Source organism: Protobothrops mucrosquamatus, unplaced genomic scaffold, assembly GCF_001527695.2.
Source record: "Protobothrops mucrosquamatus isolate PMUCROS unplaced genomic scaffold, P.Mucros_1.0 scaffold1007, whole genome shotgun sequence".
Lineage (NCBI taxonomy): Eukaryota > Metazoa > Chordata > Lepidosauria > Squamata > Viperidae > Protobothrops > Protobothrops mucrosquamatus.
Genome location: NW_015387243.1, coordinates 403,459 through 428,052, shown reverse-complemented (window position 1 = coordinate 428,052; position 24,594 = coordinate 403,459). Strand labels below are relative to the sequence as shown.

The window sequence follows — 24,594 nt, the reverse complement described above, 5'->3', positions numbered from 1 at the left end:
GTGTGTTTCAACACTGCATGTACATTTAAAAAAAATAATAATAATAAGCATGAGTGCAATCAAGGCAAGTGAGCTGCAGCCTTACCTCAGAATAACGTGTCTGTCTACAGTTACATACTAAAAAGCAGAGACATCACCCTGCCCATAAAAGTGCGTATAGTCAAGGCCATGGTTTCCCCAGTTGCAATGTATGGCTGTGAAAGTTGGACCATAAGAAAGGCTGAGCACCAAAGAATTGAGGCCTTTGAACTATGGTGCTGGGGAAGACCCCTGTGAGTCCCCTGGACTGCAAGGTGATCAAACTGGTCAGTCCTAGAGGAGATCGACCCCGACTGCTCTTTAGAAGGCCAGATCCTGAAGATGAAACTCAAGTACTTTGGCCACCTAATGAGAAGGAAGGACTCACTGGAGAAGAGCCTAATGCTGGGAAAGATTGAGGGCAATAGACGAAGGGGACGACAGAGAATGAGGTGGCTGGACGGAGTCACTGAAGCAGTAGACGTGAGCTTAAATGGGCTCCAGAAGATGGTAGAGGACAGGAAGGCCTGGAGGAACGTTGTCCGTGGGGTCGCGATGGGTCGGACACGACTTCGCAACTAACAACAACTACAGTTACATATCCTAACTATTATTGATAAGTATCATCATACAACTAAGGAAGGTATTCATTAGTTTGTGTTAAATTCATCTCTAATTTATTGCTTGAATTATCTGGTTAATTTTATAACGAGAGGCAAAGAAAAAGGTGGCATTTAATTACTCCTGTTGAGAGCTCTGGCTGAGACCAAGAGAGCTGTATTCCAACAGGTCTGGAGGGGTGCCAGACTAGAGGAAGGCTTAGATTGTATAAGGATATAGAATTTATCCACAGAGGATGCTTCTCATTGCTTTTTTTAAACGAAGAGAAAGTAGTAGCTGTACTGATTAAAGTGTGGCAGGGTTCACAAATCGTGCCAAGCCATAAGGTGATTAGTTTGATGTGTACATAGCAAGTTGTATAAACCCAGCCATTTGGGGTGATTCAATAAAACATGATTCAATAAACCATGGTTTAATATGATATACAAACTAAGCATCTATCCGTTGGCTGTATATTGGGCACATATGACTGCCCTTTCCCATCATAATCACATTTTGAATTAAAACGATGAACATTTATCCAAGTGCCTTTATCAATACAGGCAGTCCTTGACTTACGACCACAACTGAGCCTAAAATTTCTGTTGTTAAGCGGGTTGTGCCCCATTTTATGAACTTTCTGGCCACAGTTGTTAAATGAATGACTGCAGGTGTTAAATTAGTAGCACAGTGGTTGTGTGAATCTGGCCTCCCCAGATTTACTTGTCAGAAGGTCACAAAAGGGGATCACACGACCCCCGGGGAGACTGCAACAGTCATACGTGTGAGTCAATTGCCAAGAATCTGAATTTTGATCACGTGACCACGGGGAAGCTGCAGTGGTTGAAATAACGGTCATAAGTCACTTTTTTCAGTGCCGTTTTAAGTCCGAATGGTCACTAAATGCAGGGCTGTGGAGTCGGAGTCGGAGTCGGAGTTGAGGAGTCGGAGGAAATTTTGGGTACCTGGAGTCGGAGTCAGAGTCGGCAAACAATGCACCGACTCCGACTCCTACTAAATTTAGATTGGAATTTTAAAAAAAGCAAGTTTAAATGTGCCAATTCACAACAAGTTATAATTAATGACTTCTCAGAGGAGTCGGAGTCGGGGAGTCGGAGTCGGAAGTACAAAAAACTGAGGAGTTGGAGTCGGAGGAGTCGGAACATTTATCTACCGACTCCACAGCCCTGACTAAATGAACATTGTAAGTAGAGGACTGCCTGTACTGCACCTTTAAAGTTAGATCCTCTGCAGATCTACTCTCATTAAGAGCCGCCACATTCCCAGGGAAGCCCTGGGGAAGATTTTACAGGAAACCAAGCACCTCTTCTTTCACCATTAGACCTCAGGTGGAACCGAGGTCCTTGTGCTCAAGATTTCTCTGTCGCTTCACTCACCAATCGGAGCATCCTCAGCTGACTTGTCGCTGTCGCTGTCGGAGCTGGAGCTGGGCCGTGGGCTCCTCACCCGCTTGCGCTGCCGCTGGGATCCCATGATGGGGAGCTGAGGAGGCCCCACGGGGCTGTTCCCATGACCTGGAGCCATCTGACTGTCACGATTCTTGGGGGGGCGCCCGGGACGCTTGGGGGGCACAGCGGTTTTGGGATTCTTCTTGGAGAAGAGCACCGATGTTCTCCGGCCAACTTCGTGTGCTGGGGTGGAGGAGGAATTGGGGCCAAGGCCTGGAATGAGGTGGAGGCTTTGGTTTAGAGGAACAACTTTTGCACTTTGGGGCCAGGGTCCTGTCTCCCAGAGACAAGTGCAGGCAGTCCTTGGTTAACCGCAGCAATTGGGACCAGACTTGTTGGTAAGTGGATCAACAGAGGTCATTAAGCAAGGAGACGTGGTCACCATTTGCAACCTGCTGCCGGCTTCCCAACTGACCTGGCTTGTTAAAAGCTGGCAAAGAAAGTTGCAAATGGTGACCACATAACTGTGAGATGCTGCAATAACCAGAACTCTCATGACCGGTCGTAAGTACCACTCGTTCGGTGCCGTCACGAGTTCAAATGGCCGCTGAACGAGTAGTCATTAACCAAGGACACCTGTAAGTTGAACCGCTGATTTTAAGGGAGCGTTCAACCTTTCTGCTAAGGCAGTGTTTCTCAACCTTGACAATTTTAAGGCATGTGGACTTCAACTCCCAGAATTCCACAGCCAGCATTGCTGGCTGTGGAATTCTGGGAGTTGAAGTCCACATGCCTTAAAATTGTCAAGGTTGAGAAACACTGTGCTAAGGCCAGTCTCGTCTCCCTACTGGAAACGGAATGACTCTCAAACAAGGCAACTTTTACTATTTTTGTTCAACAGGCCTTCCAACGTGCCCCAGGGCCACCTAATGCGCAAAAAAATGTATCTGTAAACAAGGGAGTCCTGAGACAAACCTAATGTAACACGCAAGGCAAGCTTTATACAACTTCCCAACTCCAAGTCAAGGATCTGGGCTTCGGCATTTTTTTAAAAAAACTGTTCCATGCATCATAATTCTTTAGACCCACCGTGCCCTTCGTAACAACACTGTGATATAATGAACAGACTTGGTCTAGGGCAGGGGTCCCCAACCCCCCCGGTCTGTGGACCGGTTATCGGGCCGCAGCATGCCAGCAACCAGTCTGCACAAACAAGCAAAGCCCCATCCGTGGGATGCAGGCAGCACACAAAACCACACCCCTTCCGGGTCCGTGGAAAAACCTTTCTCCATGGAACCGGTCCCTGGTGCCCAAAAGGCTGGGGACCTCTAGTCTCTAGGGAAATCTCCACTAACGTTAGGCTAAGCATCATGTTTCAAATGATACGACTGGGCTAAGCACAAATAACTTCCTGGCGCTCTGATTTTCTTACAGAACAAGCAAAGAACTGAGAGACGGAGTTGGAAGACGTCTTGAGGATGCCATTGCAGCATCAGAAAAGCATAGCTGGCCACCTTCTCCTGAAGTAACCTGCGGAAGGAAAACTTCCTTCAACTGCCGAGGCAGTCTTTTTCCAAAAATTGTTTCAGTGAACCTGCCCTAACCTAGGAAGATCGTCCCATCTTCTGGAGATGGCAAAAAAAAAAAAAAGTCTTCTCTGCATCCAGGGAACAACGTTTTAGGCTTTTTTAAAAAAATAACTTTCGTAAATTGGTTGCATTTGTGAAAATAAGGTTACCGATTCTAAAAGATATCTTTCAAAAATGGTGCAAACTTTAGTGGCAGCTGTCTTCCCATATGTAACTCAGCATAGTAAGAAGGGTTGGATGAGAGTAGTGGTGGGATTCAGTCGGTTCGCACCACTTCGGCAGAACCGGTAGCTAATTTTTTGTTGCCCAGGCCCAGAACGGACTTCCGGAAGTGGCATCCACACAGAGAACCGGTTGTTCCCATATTTGAATCCCACCACTGGATGAGAGGAACTTCTGTATAAGTTCAGGAATTATGGGCCTGAGCACAACAAAAAGCTTGGCGAAAGGCAGGAGCAACACTGACTCCTATGAGGAAAAGTGGGGATCTTGGGATCTTCTAACCTGCCACCCTTCCATTTCATTGCTCTCTGGGGAATGATGGGAAATGTAGTTCAACGTGTTTAAGGAGAGGCTATCTGTAGCTCAGGGTTGAACTGTGCAGTTCTCGGAGCTCTCTGATTTTGACTGTCTGCTTGCAGGCATTTCATTGCCCGACTGGCTAACGGATGATGTTACGTCGTTGGGTAATGAAATGTCTGGAGACGAACAACCAAGCTCAGAGAGCTCCAAGGACTTCTCATGTGAAAGATGCCGAGTTGGAGAAAACCCAGCTAGGTGTTGTGATTCCGTGCCAGCCTGTGTTCCCAACAGCTGAGTCTGAGGAATCTGAGGAGGAGGTGGAGGAGGCCTTTGAGGGGCCGTCAGGGTCAGAGGGAGGCTCTGATGAATTACAGGACTCACGGCTTGATGAAGAGCCTGGCCCCTCCAGTCATGTTTCTGATGAAGCTCAGCTGTGTGAGGAGCAGGAGTCAGATTCGGAAGGCTCACACCTGGATGAGCTAATTGATGCTCGCAGACGTGGTCAAGTAGCAAGAGAAAAACAACAACAGTCTATGCGACTACTCCAAAGTAAAAGGAGAAGGCAATGAGAGGCAACGCCCTGGGACTGCTGTATAAAAAGGGGAGGTGTGGGCGTTGCTGGTTGCTGAAGNTTGTTTGCAACGTGTTCCTGTGGACTATTTCCTTCCTTTGGACTTGAGTTTTGCTGTTTGTGTTTTGGACTTATTGACAGGTTTGTCACCCAAATAAAAGGGATTTTGTTTTGTTTTAAAGTCTCCAGCCTATTGTATCAGCAGGGGTTTGGTCCTTGTGCCTCTAACAAGGACGGCAATAGGCTGGGATAGAACACTAGGTTAATTGTCTATGGAAATTCTCAAGTCATCCAGGTCACGGTTGCTCCAACGGTGCTTTTCAGAAGACAACTGGACTCCCTTTGTTTTTTTCCTGGAAGACGTTTTGCTTTTCATCCCTGAAGAAGCTTCATTGGGATGAGAAGCGAAACGTCTTCCAGGAAAAGGCAAAGAAAGTCCGGCTGCCTTTTTGAAAAGCACCTCTGGGACAGCTGGGCTAACGTGCGCAGGACCCTGCGAGCTCCCGGGGAAATCTTTCAGAGAGAAGGAATGCCCCAATTCCGCACGGGGACAAGAAGCAGCTCCGGGCTTTCTAGCATCATCATCATCATCACCACCACCAACCTTTGCTGGTTTCTTGGCTGCTGCTCTCCTCAGCGGCGCTGTCGGTTTGAGCGTCCTTCTCGCAGGGGTTATGGGTCGGCAGAATGATGCGGGCCAAGGGGCCGTGCCCATCCCTCCCTGTCTCCCGCTGGTGTGCCAGCTTGCGCCGCAAGGCGGTGATCTCCTTCTTGATCATCTTGGTTTGCCGGCAGCGGCTCACGCTTTGCTTCCCGGCGCTCACCTCGGCCAGACGCTCGAGCAGGAGGTTCAGCTGGTCTTCCGGAGGCAGGTGCTTCTGGTTCTCGGACAGCAGCCGCCGCTCCTCATCTGGGAGAAGGACAAGGCCCGCTTTTAGGAAAGGTCTGCTTTGTTTGGCCTTCAGGTCACTTGGCAGTGAGATGGGCAGCATATACATTTAATAAATTAATGAATTTAATATATATATTACCGGTAATATATATATTAAAATTGATTAAATGTATAGGGCAGGGGTAGGCAACCTTGGCTCTTTTATGATTCGTGGGCTTCAACTCCCAGAATTCCTGAGCCAGCATGGCTCAGCTTGGAAACCTCTCCCTTTCCCCTCAGCATGGCTGGCTCAGGAATTCTGGGAGTTGAAGTCCAGGAGTCATAAAAGAGCCAAGGTTGCCTACCCTTGTTCTAGACCACCCAAATCGCACATGGTGGCTTCCAGACTTTTAATACAGGTAGTCCTTGACTTACAACCGTTCTTTTAGTGACCGTTCAAAGTTACAATGGCACTGAAAAAAAGTGACCTATGACCGTTTTTCACACTTACAAATGTTGTCGCAACCCCACGGTCAGGTGATCCAAGTGGGAAACTGGCTTATATTTATGACGGTTGCAGTGTCCCAGTGTAATCCTCTGACAAGCAAAGTCAATGGGGGACGCCAGATTCACTTAACAACCCTGTTACTGACTTAACAACTGCAGTGATTCCCTTAACAACTGTGGCAAGAATGGTTGTAAAATGGGGCAAAATTCACTTAACTGTCTGGCTTAACAACAGAAATCTTGGTCTGAATCGTGGTTGTAGATCAAGGACTACCTGTACACTTTAAAACATCCCGCACTCAGCTAAAGGAAAAATTATTCCTTCCTCCTGGTGCTTCTTTATGATGAAGTGGCTTCTTGGGACCTCCACTCTGGAGGCACAGCTAAGATGCAGAGCAATTGTGTCTCTCCAGAGATTGCTAAATCACAATTACCAGCAGCCTCAGCCAACAAGTCTAGTGGTGAAGAATCCTGGAGTTGTAATTCAACCACAGGTGGAAGAGGATAGTATCGCCCATTCTGACCTAAAGGTTCAAGTATTTTACTTTCTCATTGCAAAGAACAGCTTCAACCCACTCGTAAATGTTTCTCTTTCTCTCTATTTCTTAGATTTTAATATAAATATGCAGAGGGGAGGAAGAGATCCATGGTAATCTATACCAAACTAAACGGGTTTGTGCCCATTTCTGGATTCAGAATTCAAAACAAGCCTGGATTTACTCTGCTGAGTTTAGATCTGGATTATTTGAATGAACATCAACCTAGCAAGCGAGCTGTCTATGGAGATTCTCAGTCATCCAGTGCTTTTTCAAGAGGCAACTGGATTTTCTTGTTTTTCTTTGAAGACGTTTCACTTCTCATTCACGGAGCTTCTTCAGCTCTGACTGGGGAATGGAAGGATTTATATTCCTCGCAGACAGCTGGTCATTTCCATTCTTTTAGCAAGTCGTTAAAGCTACCTGGGGGCTTATCTGTGTCCCCGGAGTCACCTGAGTAGTGCAAATGGGTGTGGAGCCTTCTTGGAGCTGTTGAAAGGACTGTGGTGTAGACTGGAGATAGATGATGTCGTATCCCCCTCCCCCTGTGTTGAGAGAGGGTTGTTCAGTTTTGACATAGATGGCCTCTTTGACCCCTCTTTCAAACCAGTGGTCCTCTCTATCCAAAATGTGGACTTTGATGTCTTCAAAAGAGTGGCCTTTGACTTTTAGATGCGGGTAGACTGCTGAATCTGGTCCTGATGGGCTTGTTCTCCTATGTTGTGCCATGCGTTTATGAAGTTGTTGTTTTGTTTCCCTAATGTACAGATCTGCACATGGCTCACAGCGTTGTACTGCATATACCAGATTGCTCAGTTGGTGTCTGGCTGTTTTATCCTTGGGGTAGACAAGCTTCTGCCTTAGTGTATTCTTGGGTTTGAAGTGTGCACATATGTTGTGTTGGCTGAAGATGCTCCTGAGCTTTTCCGAAATTCCTGCAACGTATGCAATGACTATGTTGCTTCATTTCGTGTTCTCTTCTTTGTCTGTTATGGAGGGGCTCCTGCTGGGTCTTTTTGGGGGATTTGATGAAGGCCCACTTGGGATAGCCACATGTTCTGAGGCAGGGGTGTCAAACTCAATTTCATTGTGGGCCCCATCAGCATTGCAGTTGCCCACGGAGGGCTGGGTGGGTGTAGCCAGGGTGGGTGCAGCCTACTGGGTGGGCGTGGATGGAGTGGGTGTGGCCTACTGGGTGGCCGTGGCCAGCTCTACATTGTTTGTGTCAAGGGTGCCTGTGGGGGCCTGGGCAGGAGTGGGACAGATCTGAGGGTCTCTGGCAGAAGGGGGTGGGACCAGGGCAAGCACCAGGGCATGGTCCATTTCTTCATTCCTCACAAAGGGTGACACCTCCCCAGCATGCACCCAGGGGGAGGGGCTGACACGGCAGGGGCTGGTTCCTCGCTGTTTCTAGACAGCCTTGTGGAGCTAAGACTGAATGTGTTTCAGCATAGATGGCCATCACAAAATTGTACATTGGCTCCCGGCCAGCCTGGGCCAGGGCCAAGGCAGCGGGGCCGTTCCCTCACTGTTTCCAGGATGGTTTCGCAGGCCACATGAAACCACTTCGCGGGCCGCATCCGGCCCCCAGGCCTTGTGTTTGACATGTCTATTCTAAGGGCTTCCTTGATGTGCTTTAGTTCTTTTTCTTTCTCATCTTTGCTGGTAGGCAGGCCTTCAGCTCGGTGTATGGTTCTGATAACTCCCATTTTGTGCTCCAGTGGGTGATGTGAATCAAAATGTAAATATTAATCTGTGTCTGTGTGGAGGGGGGGCTTCTGTAAACTTCAATGTTAAGGCTTCTGTCTTCCTTAATGCGTACTGCACATTCCAGGAAGACTAGATTGTGTTCCCTAACATCTTCCTGTGTGAATTTGATGTATCTGTCCACAGAGTTGATATGCTTGGTGAATGCTTCCAATTCCTGTTTTGATCCTGATCCAGGTATCGTCCACATACCTATACCAGTGAGGGTGTATCTTCAGTCTACAACACAGTCCTTTCAGCAATTCCAAGAAGGCTCCACACCCATCTGCACTACGCAGGTGACTTGAGGACACAGATAAACCTCCAAGTGGCCTCAACGACACTGTAAAAGAAGGCAAATGACCAGCTGTCTGCAAGGAATATAAATCCTTCCATTCCCCACCATCCAGTCAAAGTTGAAGAAGCTTCTTGAATGAGAAGCGAAACATCTTCAAAAAAAACCCACACACACAATAAAGTCCAGTTGCCTCTTGAAAAAGCACCTTTGGGACTAGCAAGCAGGCAAATGAACAAACCCAGAAAACATCAGTAAAAAGAACATTATTAAGTTCTCCATCTTGGAAAAAAATGAGCTCTTTTGCACTGATTGGTCAAGACATATAATGAAGCATTGGCTTAAGTCTGCTTACAGTGTGTGCACCTACAGGACAGCAAACTGCCACCCTAATTTCTTGCCTTGGCTAATTCTCTCTCCCAATGCTGTCTGCTCTTCCATCCCAAAATGGTTTTCCCTGCCATTTTACTGGAACTGAATTTCAGGCAGAGGAGTTCTAAGCTTCCTTTTCATATATCCCCTTACCCCAGGCCAGGGGTAGGCAACCTTGGCTCTTTTATGACTGGTGGACTTCAACTCCCAGAATTCCTGAGCCAGCCATGCTGAGGGGAAAGGGAGAGGTTTCCAAGCGGAGCCATGCTGGCTCAGGAATTCTGGGAGTTGAAGTCCACGAGTCATAAAAGAGCCAAGGTTGCCTATCCCCTGCCCCAGGCCATCCAATGCATGGGAGTATTGCATCTACATGCTCTTCTGCTCTAATATGCTGGAGCAGGATAAAGGGCTTGGCCCTACCATTGCTCCAGAACACCCCTGCCCGTCTCTGAGGATGAATACTAACCATTCTCGGTGCTCCTCAGAGGAGCCTCCTCTCCAGCCATGGGGAAGTGCATGCCGGTCTCAAAGTCAATCCCCATCTTCTCAGCTTGCCGGCGTGCCTGTCGCAGCACCGAGCCCCCTTGTTCCCGCAACCGAACAGCTGCCCGATAGAAGATGGTATCTTTGGCATTGTACTTCAAGCAGTTGCTGACTATCAGATTGAAGTCCTCCTCAAACTCATCCAGGTTCAGGTAGCGATAGGCCTCCAGCTTCTGCTTCATTGTGTAGAAGTCCATCGGTTTCTTGATGTGGTCCAGGTAGTCTGGGACCTGCAGTGGACAAAGAGCAGGGAGGCTAAGCGGGTTGGGATCCCGCTTCTGGGGCAGTCCTGCTCCAAGAAAAGAAGAGGTTAAAGCAGCCTTGAAACTGGCTTTAAAGCTCTCGCCCAATCTGGAGCAATGTCCCCACTTAGAAGGGGTACTGCCATTCCCTGTGGGCACATAAGATACTATGCAACAGGCAGTCTATGAAACACACCCAAAGAGCAAGGCATCCCTAGTCTTCTAAAGAAGTACCTGCAAAAATCATTTAAAAAACAACAACAACAACTAAGCTTGCTTTTCAGGGAATAATGCAGCAAGTCAGAGAGAAATAAGCAGGTTCATTTTGGATGTGTCTAAAAACTAGCTAGTTAATCCACCTGGAAACAGAAGTTCTCCATTCTTCATACTGTCTAGAGGCCCACCTATTCTCCTGGCTCTGATTTCTCAGCCTCAACCCACAACTCATTCAATTACTGAGTGCTCTCCAAATCTGATGCACCGTACGGACTTTTTCCGAGTGAAAGGACAGAGAGCCAAATTGGACATTTTAAAACCAACGGTGGCTGCAGCAGGGGGACCATCCTCTTTTAAAAATGGTGTTACTCTGTTGGTTTCCTTACCCCAACCAACAGGAGGGAATGATCTAACTCTGAACTAATGGTTCATTTTGATTGATTCTGTAAAAAAGATGGTGTCCTTTGAAATTTCATTGTATTTTGTGTGGGTTTTTTTAAATCTATTGATATGGGGGAAGTGCTTTATTTCCTGTATTTTTAGGCAAACAAAAAAAAGAGTTCTTTACTGTAAACAGCAAAATTTAAATAAAAGTCCTCCTAAATAAAGCAGGAGAAGAAGGTTATTACCAAATCCATGGGCTGTAACTAGATTCTCAGACATGACGGGGAAAACACTGGTATCAACTAAAGGTTAATACAGACTTATTGCAACAAGATTCCCAGCCATGGGAAAAGCAATCCCCTTGACTTCATCACCCGGCAATTAAAAAAGAGATAATTGATCCACCTAAAGCAATTTGATGATTAGCCTACTCTGCATAGAGCATCACTAGCCCAGCTTGCTGAGCTGGGCCTGGGGAATAGCTGTGGAAAGCCTGCTGCTTGAACTAAGCAGCCATCTCCAATTCCCATTAAACAATGGTCCCAAGGGCTAGGAATGGCAGGGGCTGAAGTCCAGCACAGCTGAAGGCACTTGAACTGGATAAGGCTGGAGAAAAGCCTCAAGATGACAAGAATGAAATTGGGAAAGTTCTGAGAGCTGATGGCATTCCTATGAGGGTTAATTGTTTTATTAGTGAATTAGGCAGTTGTTCATTGTTTACTGCCTACAGTAAGTGGGAGAATATTGGCTGATCCCCAAAAGCTAAGCAGGGACACACCTGATTAGTGCTTGGATGGGAGACTAGCAGGACTAGTTCAGGGCTACAGGCTAGACCAGTGATGGCGAGCCTTTTAGAGACCAAGTGCCCAAACTGCAACCCAAAACCCACTTATGGATCATCGGGTGCCGGGTGGGCGTGTGCCATTGGGTGGGCGTGGCTTCGATGGTAACGGCAGACTGGGTGGGACTAAAAAGTTCAATCAATCAATTCTAACTTTGTGAGATCTTTTTTTTCCCTGCGAGTTGAAATTGATTGATTGATTGAACCTTTTTTTTTTTTTGCACATGGCGGCGGAGGCCTGAAGCGAAAAGGTTTTATAAAACCCAGCTGAAGGCCTAGGACTGGGGTGACAGTGCGCGTGCCCACACAGAGGGCTCTGCGTGCCACTTGTGGCACACGTGCCATAGGTTCGCCACCATGGGGCTAGACTGAGAAATCACATCTTGAAAGAAGGCAAAGGTAAGACACATTCTGGTGAGAGAGAAGTTCCCTGAGGATGGGGCCTCCAGCATGCGTTCAAAAGCTTGGAAGACTAAAAAACCTCCGGTCCCGGTGACCGACCCAGATTGGATCCTGCACCATTATCCTGGGACACGTATATTTGCCTTCATTCGTAAGCCACTTTTAAGCTGTTGTCAAGAAACCTGCATGGATGGGACCATATGATCGACAGGAGCTGAAGTTAACTTGGGGAAGCTTTTGCTTTTAACAGGGTCAGAAAAGAAAGCAGAAGAGAAGGAATAATCTTACTAGGTCCTACACAAATCCCACCTGAGGCAAATAGGGAAGTAGTAGAAAGCAGAAATGGATGGACTATGTTGTAGTACAGATTAGCAGATCTATCCTGCTAACAAGGAAGACTGGTTTCTAGAGCAACGTGAAGGTCAACGAGGCTTGGGACAACCAATGTCAGTCTATCCAGGGTCACCCAGTCGGAGGAGGCTTGAATATCGGGATACTCAAGGAGGAGCTACACTTCTTGTGCTCCTTCGCAGAGCCTCACACCTCCCATTCTGACCCTTCCACCCTGATTACTGATGACCCCAGAAATGCCACCTTACACCTAAGCTCCAGCTGAAATACCAGCTTCAGCCACAACCAGAACTGAAGGGATATCCAAACCAGTGTCTGTGTGTCATCGTGATGGGAATGCTAGAAGTGGACCAAAAAGATCTAGATTTTAAAAGCCGAGGTAGTCCTCAGAGAGACTTCACTGACTCCTGACCTTAGGCTACTTAACAGGGATGTTCTTGAAGGGCAAAACGTGGATGAGGGAACACTGTCTACACCAGTGGTTCTCAACCTTTTTAATGCCGCGACCCCCAACTGGTCGTAGGTCGAGGACTAAACCGGTCGTAAGTCGAGGACTAAATTGGTCGTAAGTCGAGGACTAAACCGGTCGTAAGTCGAGGACTAAACCGGTCGTAAGTCGAGGACTACCCAACCGGTCGTAAGTCGAGGACTTTCCCTGCCCGGGAGCGCCACGCATGCGTGGTTCCGCCCCCTGCGCTGGCCGAGGCGTAGCTGGCAAGCGGCAGAGACGGAGCAGGCCGACCACCAGCTGACCCAGCTCAAGGGAGGTAAGGCATCCGCCGGAAAAGGGAAAAAAATGGCGGACAGCCTTGCTTGGCGACCCCCGTGAAATGATCGGTCGACCCCAAATGGGGTCGCGACCCATAGGTTGAGAACCGCTGGTCTACACTGACTTGAGCTCCTAGAGAGAAGGTAAATAGAATCAATGGCCATCCACGGATATACCAGGCTTGAGAACAGTGACTGTCGTAGGAAGAACGACTTGCAGGGATCATTTATAGTTTCTGGGGCTAAATATGTGACTTGAAAAAGAAATGCAGCCCTAGTGCATACTAAAAAGCACACTGAGCCCAAGCATTCTCTTTCAAGACCGTGAGAGAAAATCCACATATTATTTACACACCAAACAGAGCAGCGACGTATGTTTATGCAATGGGTCTGATTTTTTCTAAGGTTTCTCTCATTATGACCAGGATACTACTAGTTGGTGGCACACCTAGCTGCTTGGCCCTAGCCATGAGGGTGTGTGCAGCATCTTGGACACAGGATAGGACCAGCAAGCCGCAAGACCAGCCCCTCGGCTGGATGGGAACAGAGCAAAAGATAAATTGGGGGTGGAGGGGTTCTTACTTCGTAGAGTTCTGTTACCTCAGACAGCGGGACCGGCTGGCTGAAGATGTTGCCCGTGTCCTTTTCCTGGAGCTGCTCGAGGGTCCGGCGCAGGAGGATGAGGAAGGGAGTCAGCTGCATCTCCAGGGCCACTTGCTGGATTTTAATCTGAAAGAGAAGGGAAGGTGCTACTGAGCAGGTGGTGGCCATACGCTCTGCCACTGTTACGTTTGGGGCCTCTGAATCACCACGGGGTTAGAAAGCAGGAGGATCCAAAATGGAGGCCGAGCTCAAAGGAACCAATAGCGCCTTGTCTATGTTAGGGAATCCATATTGGTTTCCCTCTTAGCTCACCCCCCCCATAGAAGAGCTTCCCTCCCGGAGGTCTGCGCCCGCAAACCTGGTAAACACAAGGGTGCAGCCTTCCTTTCTCTAACCCAACACAAAACCAGGGTTCAAACTTTCTGACGCCAAAGAGTGTTTCTTGCATTAACGGGCTGCTCTCTATTTACGTGGAGAGCCAGCATGCCCCAAAGCCGCCTTCTCATCCTTCATGACCTGAGCGCTTACAAGCCCCTCAGAGGTGCTCGTGACTCCCTGAAACGATGCACAGCAAGGACATTATCAGTCTAATAAACAAGTTGCCTTTTGGGCAGCTTGCCTGATAATGACTGAACTTGTTTTTGTGAAACCCCTAATGAACCTGCGCTGAGCCCCGGGGACGCTGGCTGAAAGCCATTCCCCAAGGAGAGGCAAAGCTGTGGCACACACGGCCCAGAGCCAGCTTTGTTCACATCGTGGAAAACAGCCCGGGAGCAGGTAGAGGGCAATCTACGAAAACAAACGCCTTCTAAATAGCAGTAGCACTTAAGGCTTATGTACCACCCCATCGTGGCTTTCAGCCTTTTCTAAGCGGTTTACAGTGTCGGCATAGTTGCCCCCAACAATCTGGGTCCTCATTTTACCGACCTCGGAAGGATGGAAGGCTGACGTCAACCTTGAGCCAGTCAGGGGTCGAACTCCTGGCTGTGGGCAGAGTTTGCCTGCAATGCTGCATTCAAACCACTGAGCCACCACGGCTCTAAATGCAAATCAAAAGACACACCCCCCCCCCCGTTTTTCCCGCCAAAAAGCAAACCCTTCTTTGTGGTTGAATTCTTTGGCTTCTACTGTTTCCCTTTATTCTCTCAGGGAAACGTCCTGCCTCCTTCCTCTTTCAGTGTCATTCTCCAATAAAAAAAAAAGGCCTAGATCAGTGGTTCTCAACCTGTGGGTCGGGACCCCATTTGGGGTTGATTGACCATTTCACGGGGGTCGCCAAGCAAGGCTGTCCGCCATTTTTTTTGTCCACCATTTTTTTTGTCCGCCATTTTTTTCCCCTTTTCCAGCGGGTGCCTTACCTCCCTTGGGCTGGGCCAGCTGATGGTCGGCCTGCTCCGTCTCTGCCGCTTGCCAGCTACGCCTCGGCCGGCGCAGGGGGCGGAACCACGCATGCGTGGCGCTCCCGGGCAGGGAAAGTCCTCGACTTACGACCGGTTGGGTAGTCCTCGACTTACGACCGGTTTAGTCCTCGACTTACGACTGGTTTAGTCTTCGACTTACGACCGGTTGGGGTCGCGGCATTAAAAAGGTTGAGAACCACTGGCCTAGAGTGCAAAAATCCGCCGTCTGCTTTCCCTAAACGCTCCCGATCTCAGGTATTCTGGGATCATCCTACTCCCTGCCCCTTTCCCCTCACCGCCCTCCCCAAAGTTATCCAGAGGAGAACCCTGTACCTCCCTCCCCAGCTCCCTCCCCTGGCACAGTTACCGTCTCTCTCTTGAGCTTCTCCCGCTTGCGAATTAACTCCACCAGCAAGCGCGCTCGTTCCAGGTCGTGGCGGAGGCGCTGCCAGGACTTCAGCTGCTCTTTCAGGGCCCAGTTCTTATCCTCTGTGTTATCTCGCTGCAGGAACATCAGAGTCTGTGAGAGGAAGGGGCATCCCTGCCAAATGCCAGGCTGCCGTTGCTTATAGAACGGCAGCAAATCAGCTCCTGCCAGAATTGCTCCTGCCCAGGAGCCAGAGGAAGTGGAGCATGGCAAAAGCCGCGGCGGTGTCGGGCAGAATGTGGCACAGATACCACTGTGGGAAACTGTTGCCTTCTCCCTCCCTCCCTCCCTTGTCGCAGAGGAAGGAAGGAACGCACAAGGCACTAACAACTTGATATCAAGTTACTCTGCCGGTATACACTATCTACCATTGAGCAGCAACTACCGTACAGTATTCAGGATCTCAGAGGAAGTGGGCCTCCCGTTCCATGATTCTCTAGGAGGAGATGCCAAGATTGAACATGGGGCTTCCTACCTGCAAAATACAAGTCCTTGGCAGCTAATCTCCCAGCTCACCCTTGCTTTGAAAGCTGAAAAAATGCCTCCCTCCGTACGAACTGGGAAGCCTCGCCAAACGAGGCAGCCTCGTGACTGAACTGTTCCCAAGCCCGCCCACGTGGCTGCAACCCATCCAGCAACGGAGAAACAGATGGATAAACGGAGCCATCGGGCAAGGCTGCTGGAGGCGCCTGTGTCGGGGAAAATGGCTGGAAAACTGAACGCGAGTTGGCCTCGGTCAGGCTACGCTCTTTCTGTGTCACTGTTTTATCTCATGGATACGTTTTAGCTGCAATTATGAGTTGGGGGGAGCCATAGCAGTTGGCTAAATAAACAAACAAGCAAACAAAAGTCCTGGCTCTTGGGCTATGGGCACCCAGTGGCAGCCAAGTGCTCTTCCACGCGAGGGACATCCACGCCCTTTTCATCCACCCTTGCCCGAAAACTCGAGTGAAGCCGTACCTGCTCAGTCTTGGACACGGGAGGAGGAGGAGCTGGCCTTCCTTGCTCACAGTTCCTGTGTGACTGCAAGTGCGTTTGGAGCCGGCGCAACAAGGGGACCCCGTTGCGGGATTGCCTCTTCAGAGTCCAATAACTGTGCAGCCTCTGCATGAACTGGCTTTTTCGCTGAAGGGTCAAGCGATTGGTGATCTTACTAAGCCTGTGGGGGAAGAAGAGTGGGGTCAGGCAGGAGATACCATAAATGCCAGAGGGTCAGAACCCCAGGCTGTGAGAAAGGATGCGCCAGTGCCACTGGTCAGGGGGAGTAGATAAAACAGAAGGATTCAAAATTCTGCATTCAACCAGAATAATCTCAGCGTCAGGTCTGCCATCTTCAGCATTCTTCGCTTCGGCTGGCATCCTCCCATAAAACACGGGAAGGGGAGGAGGAGATGGAAGGGGAGAGAATGACAGGGTGACAGGAACCAGAGCTGCCAACCCGGAACAGACTGGCTGATTAAGGACGAAGCTGTGAGAACTCCACCAAAGAGGCACCAAATCTTAAAGCCATTCCCAAAACACCTGATTCAAATTTCCTTGGACACCGATGGGACTGGTCAAGGGGGGGGAGGGCCAGGGAAGAAGGGAAAATGCAGGCTTTGCCCCGGAATATTCAGATCCAACTTTGCTTAAACTGTAACCGCTTGACTTTAGTAAAAGTAAACCTTTCACTTCAAAAATGGAGTCGAGGGTCTTTCTTTCCTAAATGTTCAAGTCGGGACAAGCCTGACGCTCAGAGCCACAAAGGCAACTTTGAACACTCAGCTTGGTGGGACTGAGCAAAAGCAAAAAAAACTAATGTATAATTCCAGAATCTGTTGGGTGAAGACGAAAGGAATTGTTGTCCACTACACCATACCTGGATCACAACAGGTTGAGAAACAAACACAGCACAATAACACATCTAAGCAAGAGCTTTAAAATACAATTTCTGCTAAACTTCACATGTCCTGCTTCACAATCGCCCTCTTAGGTACTATCAGAGTCAAAATCTACGGACGTTTCAGTGAAAGCAGGTCTACATTTTTAATTGTTTATATATATATATATATATAATATATATATATATTAACTGCTTGATGAGCCTCCCAAAGTTATTTAATAGCGAGATGGGCGGCGTGCAAGTACAACACATAAATAAATAAATAAATAAATCTATGTTCTTAAGGAAGGGTTCATCTGGAATTAGAAGACAGGACAAAAAACCTGTCCAACAAGTTTGTCTCGCACATAATTTTCCTAAGTAAGATATAACTACCCCATCCAAGATTTCAACATTGAAATTTGGTTGCAGTGATGAAGAAAGGTAAGAGGAAAATTAAAAATAAATAAATAAATAAATAAATAAATAAATAAATAAATAAATAAATAATAATAATAATAATAATAATAATAATAATAATAATAATAATAGAGGAGAAAGAACTGGAGAAGATAACAAAATACAGAGACCTACAAATAGAAATAGAAAGACTGTGGCAAAAGCAAGCAAAGGTAGTACCAATAGTAATAGGAGCCTTGGGTGCAATCCCAAAACAACTGGAGCACCACTTGAACACCATTGGCATTGACAAATTCGCTATTAGTCAATTGCAAAAGGCGGCCTTACTAGGAACTGCTTCCATCCTGCGACGATATCTGTAATACCATCAAACATCCACATCTGCCTATCCCAGGTCCTGGGAAAGGACTCGATAGGTAGACAAAANAAAATGCCAAATCCAGTCTGAACATCTGGCTGACTGTGCGATGATCCATAATAATAATAATAATAAAGGTGCTGGTGGTGGCAGCTACAAAGAATCAGCTCTCAATTTGTCATGGTTTCAAATGTCTTCTCAGTTTCATTTGAGCAAGTTACCATCTCTCGAATTAATTCCACCTGCAGCTGCTGCTTACTTCCTCTCCTGGAAGAAGCCACAAATCCCTTCCAGGCAACAATGCCAACAGCTGCTAGTCACAGCAACACAGCCACTTGCCCAAGAAGAAGTATTATAGAGGTACAAATGCTGTACTGTATATGCCGATAGCCTAACCCAGGGCTGGCGAACCTTTTAGAGACCGAGTGCCCAAACTGCAACCCAAAACCCACTTATGCATCATCGGGTGCCGGGTGGGTGTGGCCCATTGGGTGGGTGTGGCCCATTGGGTGGGCATGGCTGCGGTGGTAACGGCAGACTGGGTGGGACTAAAAAGTTCAATCCATCAATTCCAACTTTGCAAGATCTTTTTTCCCGCGAGAAGTTGAAATTGACTGATTGATTGAACCTTTTTTTTTTGCACACGGCGGCAGAGGCCTAAAGCGAAAAGGTTTTATAAAACCCAACTGAAGGCCTAGAACTGGGGTGACGGCATGCGTGCCCACAGAGAGGGCTCTGAGTGCCGCCTCTGGCACCCGTGCCATAGGTTCGCCACCACTGGCCTAACTCAGGGATGGGGAACCTTGGCTCTTTTATTTATTTATTTATTTATTTGTTTATTAAATTTATATACCGCCCTATCTCCCTTGCGGGACTCAGGGCGGTGAACAGGCGATACTAAAAACCGCAATAATAAATAGTTTGTTTTAAAATCGAATTAAATAACAGGCCTGTTCTAAAAACACACCCGTAAAAAAAACCCCACTGAAACATAATCAAACTACGCCAGGCCGGCCGCACGGAATAGATGGGCCTTCAGGGCTCGGCGAAAAAGGCTCATGGACTTCAACTCATGACTCGTGGACTTCAACTCCCAGAATTCCTGAGCCAACCATGCTGAGGGGAAAGGGAGAGGTTTCCAAGCTGAGCCATGCTGGCTCAGGAATTCTGGGAGTTGAAGTCCACGAGTCATAAAAGAGCCAAGGTTGCCCACCCTTGGCCTAGCCTTTAAGCTGCAGAGGAAAGAGCGCTTAGTGAAAAGCTGGCTTTATTAACCATGGAGGGATTGATTTAAACAGGGCGACAGTATACGGGGTGATGAAGAATATAGTGAAAAAGAATTCACACACCAAGGTATTCAATCAATGATCAGAACAAAGAGGAGCGGAAATCGTAACCCTTTGTTGCCACTTATTTGGGCTCATTTGGGGTTTTACAACTTAGCTACAGTAGCCCTATTTTAAAGCACTTTTAAAGCAGAACCACAAACACTGAAAAACTATGGGACAGCCCAGAATTTAAAGTACAGTCAGGCAGTCCTCAACGTACGCTCACAATTGAGCCCAAAATGTATGGCGTTAAGTGAGACATTTGCTAAGTGAGTTTGGCCCCATTTTGTGATCTTTCTTGCCACGGTTGTTAAGTGAATCACTGCATTTGATAAGGGACTAATCCAAATTGTTTAAGTGAAACTGGCTTCCCCGTTGACTTTGCTGGTGAAAAGGGGATCACATGACCCAGGGACACTGCAGCGGTCATAAATATGAACCAGTTGCCGAACGTCTGAATTTTGATCCTGTGACCCTGGGGATGTTGCAAAGGGGGTAATTGTGGAAAATGGTTGTAAGCCACATTTTTCAGTGCTGTTGTAACTTTGGTCACCAAATGAACGGTTGTAAGTCGAGGACTACCTGCATAAGGAGTACTCTGAAAAGTGTGAAGCTCACAGCGTTCTCAATCTCTGCAACCAGTTCTCCAAGAACAACAAGGGGGAAGACTTCTGGGAAATGAGGTGCCATGGTACAGGCCATATCCACTGACTCATTGTCAGTCCTTCTCCCCAACACCGGTCAGGATCGTAACAACAGGAGGGAAGCATACAGAGACAGGCGGAGAGGCAAAACTCAGCCGAACATATCTAGCTGCTTCCTTATAATAATTTCACAGGTAGAGATGAGCCAGATTAAAAAATAAGGTCAAGAGATATTAAAGAAAGTAATTTTCTTTAGCGTCGCTGCCAAACCGATTAGGCAAGAAGTTGCTTCTCAGTCCATTAATACATTTCTCAAGAGATCTGAGATCTCTCAGTTCTGCTTTAAAGGGGAAGGGGAATACACGGAGTCCTCAACTTACAGCCATTTGCTTAATGACTGTTTAAAGTTATAACAGTGCTGAAAAAGTGACTTATAATTGGTCCTCAGACTATAGTCATGTGATCAAAATTCAGGTGCCGGGCGACCAGCAGATATTTACAAAGTTTGCGGCAACTCAGGGTCATCTAATTGCCATTTGCGACCTTCGAAGCCGTCTTCCGACAACACAAGTCAATAGGGAAACCAGATTCACTTAACAAGTGTATGATTCACTTAACACGAAGAGCAAAAAAGCTTGCAAAATCAGGCTTGGCTCATTTAGCCCCCACCTCACTTAATGACGGAGGTTCCGATCCCAGTGGTGGCGGTAAGTCAAGGATTACCCGTATATTTCTTGCCTCTGAAATGACTGCTCAGAAGAAGAATGAACAAGCCCTTCCAAATGCTACTCCACGCTAACGAAACAAAAAATAGGTGAATCTTATTGGAAAGCTGAGCAAAGAAGAAATCTGAAATATTCCACTGAATGAATTTCACCAAACCACAGCCCCTAAGGAGCAGAGATGCTGCACCTTCACATGGATATGCATATAGATATTATAATCTGTGCAATCACAGTTCAAATTCAAGCTTAGGTGCAACATTTTCTGAGTGATATTGGACAATCACTCTCATTATAACTAAATATGTACAAATGTTATTGCTATTTAAAATGCTAACAAATATATCCGTGATTGGAAGGGGTTATTTTATCTGTTTTAAAATGTGCATCTTACTTTATTTCAAGGAACATCCCGGGTCTAAAGGAACTGCATCCAAAGACAGTTCCTACGTGCATTTCTGATTATGTGACCAAAACGTAAGATCCATCTGAATCTAGCTCTTCTCAGTTCAGGCTAACCATTCAGAATATTCCTCATAGTAAACTCATTGTTAAAAACAAGGCAGCACTCCAATGTCTCTATTTACACTGTGACACGTATCAAACAAGAAGCTGAGAACGGGAGGGTGCCATACCTGTGGGGAGGTATGCATGGCACCGATACCACTGGGGCAGCTGCTCTCTTTTCAGCCAGAATTTTCCTTGCCTTCTTCATTTTGATCCGGGATTTAGCCTTGGCCCTTTTCACCTTCTCTGAGCTCCAGCTTTTCCCATCCTCCTCTTCCTCCTCTTCCTCCTCCTCCCCTTCGCTATGGGAGAGGGCGGGCAAGCGTCGCATCGAGCCAGGCGGCGTGTGAATATCACAGTAAGCTGTCTTCCGGACGCTAAACGAAGTGCCATTGGCCCCCGTCTCTCGGACCGGCTCCATTTTCATGTAGAGCCCAGCCTGCTGAGCACAAGTCACGTGGAAGGCCGTGTAGCAGTTAGCTTTGTGACACTGTATGCAGGCCCCAGAGCCTCGCTGTTTGCAGATGTAGCAGGTCAGCTTCCAGCGAGCTGGTGGGATGTGTTCGATGCTGTCTATGGGCTCCAGGAACACCGTGTTCGCAAAACAGACCTCTGGGATCCAGAGGGCACACACCACATGGGCCCAACGACCATCGTCTGTCTGTTTGAAGGCGCCCCCTTTGTTTGGACACAGGGCGCAGTCCACAGCCCTGGAAGGTGACTGCAAGCAGCGGCGGCAGAGCCACTGGCCTTCTGGGATATAGGGGACCCCATAGCATTCCTGGTGCACGGCCAAGTTACACATGTCACAAAAAAGGATGACGTTACTGTTCTGACACTCCCCGTCGTTGCAAATGCAGCAGACGGCATCTTCATCTACCAAGGCGTTTGGGTCACCTTTGTTGTGACTCTCAAAGTAGGACTCCTTCTCCAGCCGGTCCATTAGATATTCAAAGATCTCTTGAGGAATAGGGCTGACACCTTCTGTCTTCCGACGTTCGTTCATAATGTCCAACCAAATGTAATCTTCCTCGTCCATGTCATACTCAACCTCCTCGTCCAGCTCTTCCGCCGACTTCTCAATGTATCTAAAAATGGGGGAGAGAAAAGTACAAGACTGAGGAAAATGGAGGCCTACAGAGCTGCTATCTATTGCTGAGCATCCTTACACCTACTATAAACGGTCTAAAAGTGTCGCCGCCGCTTTACCGCTCTGCTACAGTTAAGTTATAACTCAGCCTGGTTCCCTTCGGATTTTCTACACAGAATCCTGATAGTTAAAACCCAATAATGTCACCAGAGTGCCTCTACTCAAGTGGCCGAGGGTCAGTTATTGCTTCCTCTGATTGCAGAACCGTAATAATGAACCCCCTCATCTAGTTGTACTTTATTTCTGCCTTATCCCTGTGCCTGGAGAAGGCTCTAATGCTGGGAAAGGTGGAAGGAAGCAGAAGAAGAAGAAAAAAAAACCCACCAGTGATGTAGAAGGACTCGGTGGCAATGGGTGGAAGGACCAAGTTAGGTTCAGATTATTATGGAGTCAACACCATCTTAATGACACACAATCAATCTATATATAGCCATTAAAAGCCACAGGGATTTAACAAAGGACAAACGGTACAAATCACGTAATTTGTGTCAGGTATGTCATGGTGCATATATATATTCTATATACATGGTGTGTGTGTGTGTGTGTGTGTGTGTACACACACACACACGTACAGTGTGTCATTCTTCTCTCTTCAGGCAAAGGATTGTTGATTATGGCCACCCAAGTCCCTTTTTTTCCCCTTGCTTAGAAAGAAAATATCATAATAGGAAACCTTTAAACCTAAGAACTCCTGTTACTGAAGCTGAATGGAACAGGCTGAGCAGTGTCAAAGTTACAATTGAGGGGGAAAAAACACACAATGTAACCAGTTTCATTTAGTACAAGATACTTTTCTAACTCAAAACAGGAGGGGGAAGGCAACTGGCAGAGAATCTGCCTCTCTTTGCGGGCAACAGGTGGTTTTTTTTTCCCACCCAGCTTGCACACTGGTGCTGGGGAAATCCAATGGCCATTAGAGGGGAATACAGGTAGTCCTCGACTTACAACAGCAGGTTTAGTGACGGTTTGAAGTTACAACAGCACAGAAAAGAGTGACGTACGACCATTTTTCACACTTAACAACTGTTGCAGCATCCCCGCAGCCACGTGATCAAAATTTGGACGCTTGGCAACTGGCTCGTAGTTATGACGGTGGCAGTGGGTCATGGGATCCCCTTTTTTTGTGATCTCCTGACAAGCAAAGTCAATGGGGAAGTCAAATTCACTTAACAACCGCGTTACTCACTTCACAACTGCAGTGATTTAACTTAACAACCACGATAAGGAAGGTCGTAAGATGGGGGCAAAACTCACTTAGCGACTATCTCACTTAGCAACAGAAAGCCTGGGGCTCGGTTATGGTGGTAAGTCGAGGACTACCTGGATTGCAGCGGAGTCACTTCCCAAACAGGAAGACTTCCCCCTTCTGTCTCCCTGATGCCCCCCTCAAAACAGATTACCTTGGTCTCCAACCAAACCGGAACAAGGTGCAGTCAGAAGCCACCCTATGAGAGGGAAACAGATTCTTAAGGAGCCCTCCTCTCTCTACCTGAGGCTCCAGGTTAAAGGATCCTCTGCCCCTCCCACTCAGTGCTCCAAGCCGCGGTCCTACGGGACTCCGCTTGGGGTCCACAACCGATACCTGTAGTAGGAGGTGGGGCGAGGTGGGGCGTCGGGGGTGTCCTGGTCCAGCTCTCGGTACACAGCCTCGGGAAGCTTCGGTGTGTTGCCAGCTGAGGCACTATGGTGGTGGTGGTGGTGGTGATGGTTGGAATCCTTGCGTTTCTCCTTGTTCTTGTGCTTGCCGGCTTTGGGAGCCACCGACGGCGTTTCGGTGTTCTCCTTGTTGCTGTTGTTCTCCGGGGCCTCTTCGGGACCCTCGTCGTCCTCGGACACCACATCCAAGTTATCGAAAATGCTGATGCGGTGCACGCGGCCGTGCAGGTCCACCTCCACCATGCGCTGGGCTTGCGCGTAAGTCATGACGTCCCGCCCTGGGGACTGCGAAGTCTCGGAGGGGCTGGGCGACTGCTTGTTGGTCGCACGGCCGTGCCGGCCCTTCTTTTTGTGCTTGCGCAGAGGGGTGTTCTGGGGGGGCGGTGGATTGTCATGGTCGTAGTGGTAGAGATGGTACTCGATGCCGCTGTAGCTCTTGTAGATTTTGCGGCAGGTGTCCACAGGACATTCGTAGGGTGGCTTGGTCGCCCGCAGATTGTGGCAGAAAGTCTTCACGTCAAAGTCCACCCCCATGGTGTTTCTTGGCTCTGCAGGGAAGGAGAATGAAGAGCAGGAATGGGAGGTTGGCCACATTAGCCATCGACCAACCAACCAGGTCCAAGTGTTTAGCAACACTCCCGGATCCCTATGACGGAATCTGACTAACCCCAACTGATTAAGCAAACTTGAAACCAGAAAGGCAAATGACGAGCCAGAAGATCAACTGGACAAAAC

At 47.9% G+C, this 24,594-nt stretch overlaps 1 protein-coding gene across 4 annotated transcripts in view; it reads right to left on the bottom strand.

Annotated features, from left to right (window-relative positions):
* The window catches only part of BRPF1 (bromodomain and PHD finger containing 1), a 34,725-nt gene extending 10,332 nt beyond the window's left edge, over positions 1 to 24,393 (bottom strand). The window contains exons 1-8 of one of the 4 annotated variants that reach the window (XM_015819870.1): positions 23,786 to 24,393; positions 21,182 to 22,141; positions 16,174 to 16,372; positions 15,154 to 15,273; positions 13,366 to 13,512; positions 9,503 to 9,809; positions 5,314 to 5,640; positions 2,016 to 2,300 (exon numbers count right to left, since the gene is read on the bottom strand). In XM_015819870.1, coding sequence (XP_015675356.1) covers positions 2,016 to 2,300; positions 5,314 to 5,640; positions 9,503 to 9,809; positions 13,366 to 13,512; positions 15,154 to 15,273; positions 16,174 to 16,372; positions 21,182 to 22,141; positions 23,786 to 24,393 — 2,953 coding nt within the window. The remainder of the gene's footprint in view (positions 1 to 2,015; positions 2,301 to 5,313; positions 5,641 to 9,502; positions 9,810 to 13,365; positions 13,513 to 15,153; positions 15,274 to 16,173; positions 16,373 to 21,181; positions 22,142 to 23,785) is intronic. The other 3 variants (XM_015819872.1, XM_015819873.1, XM_015819874.1) reach the window with 3 other exon arrangements.
* Positions 24,394 to 24,594: the final 201 nt, after the last annotated feature.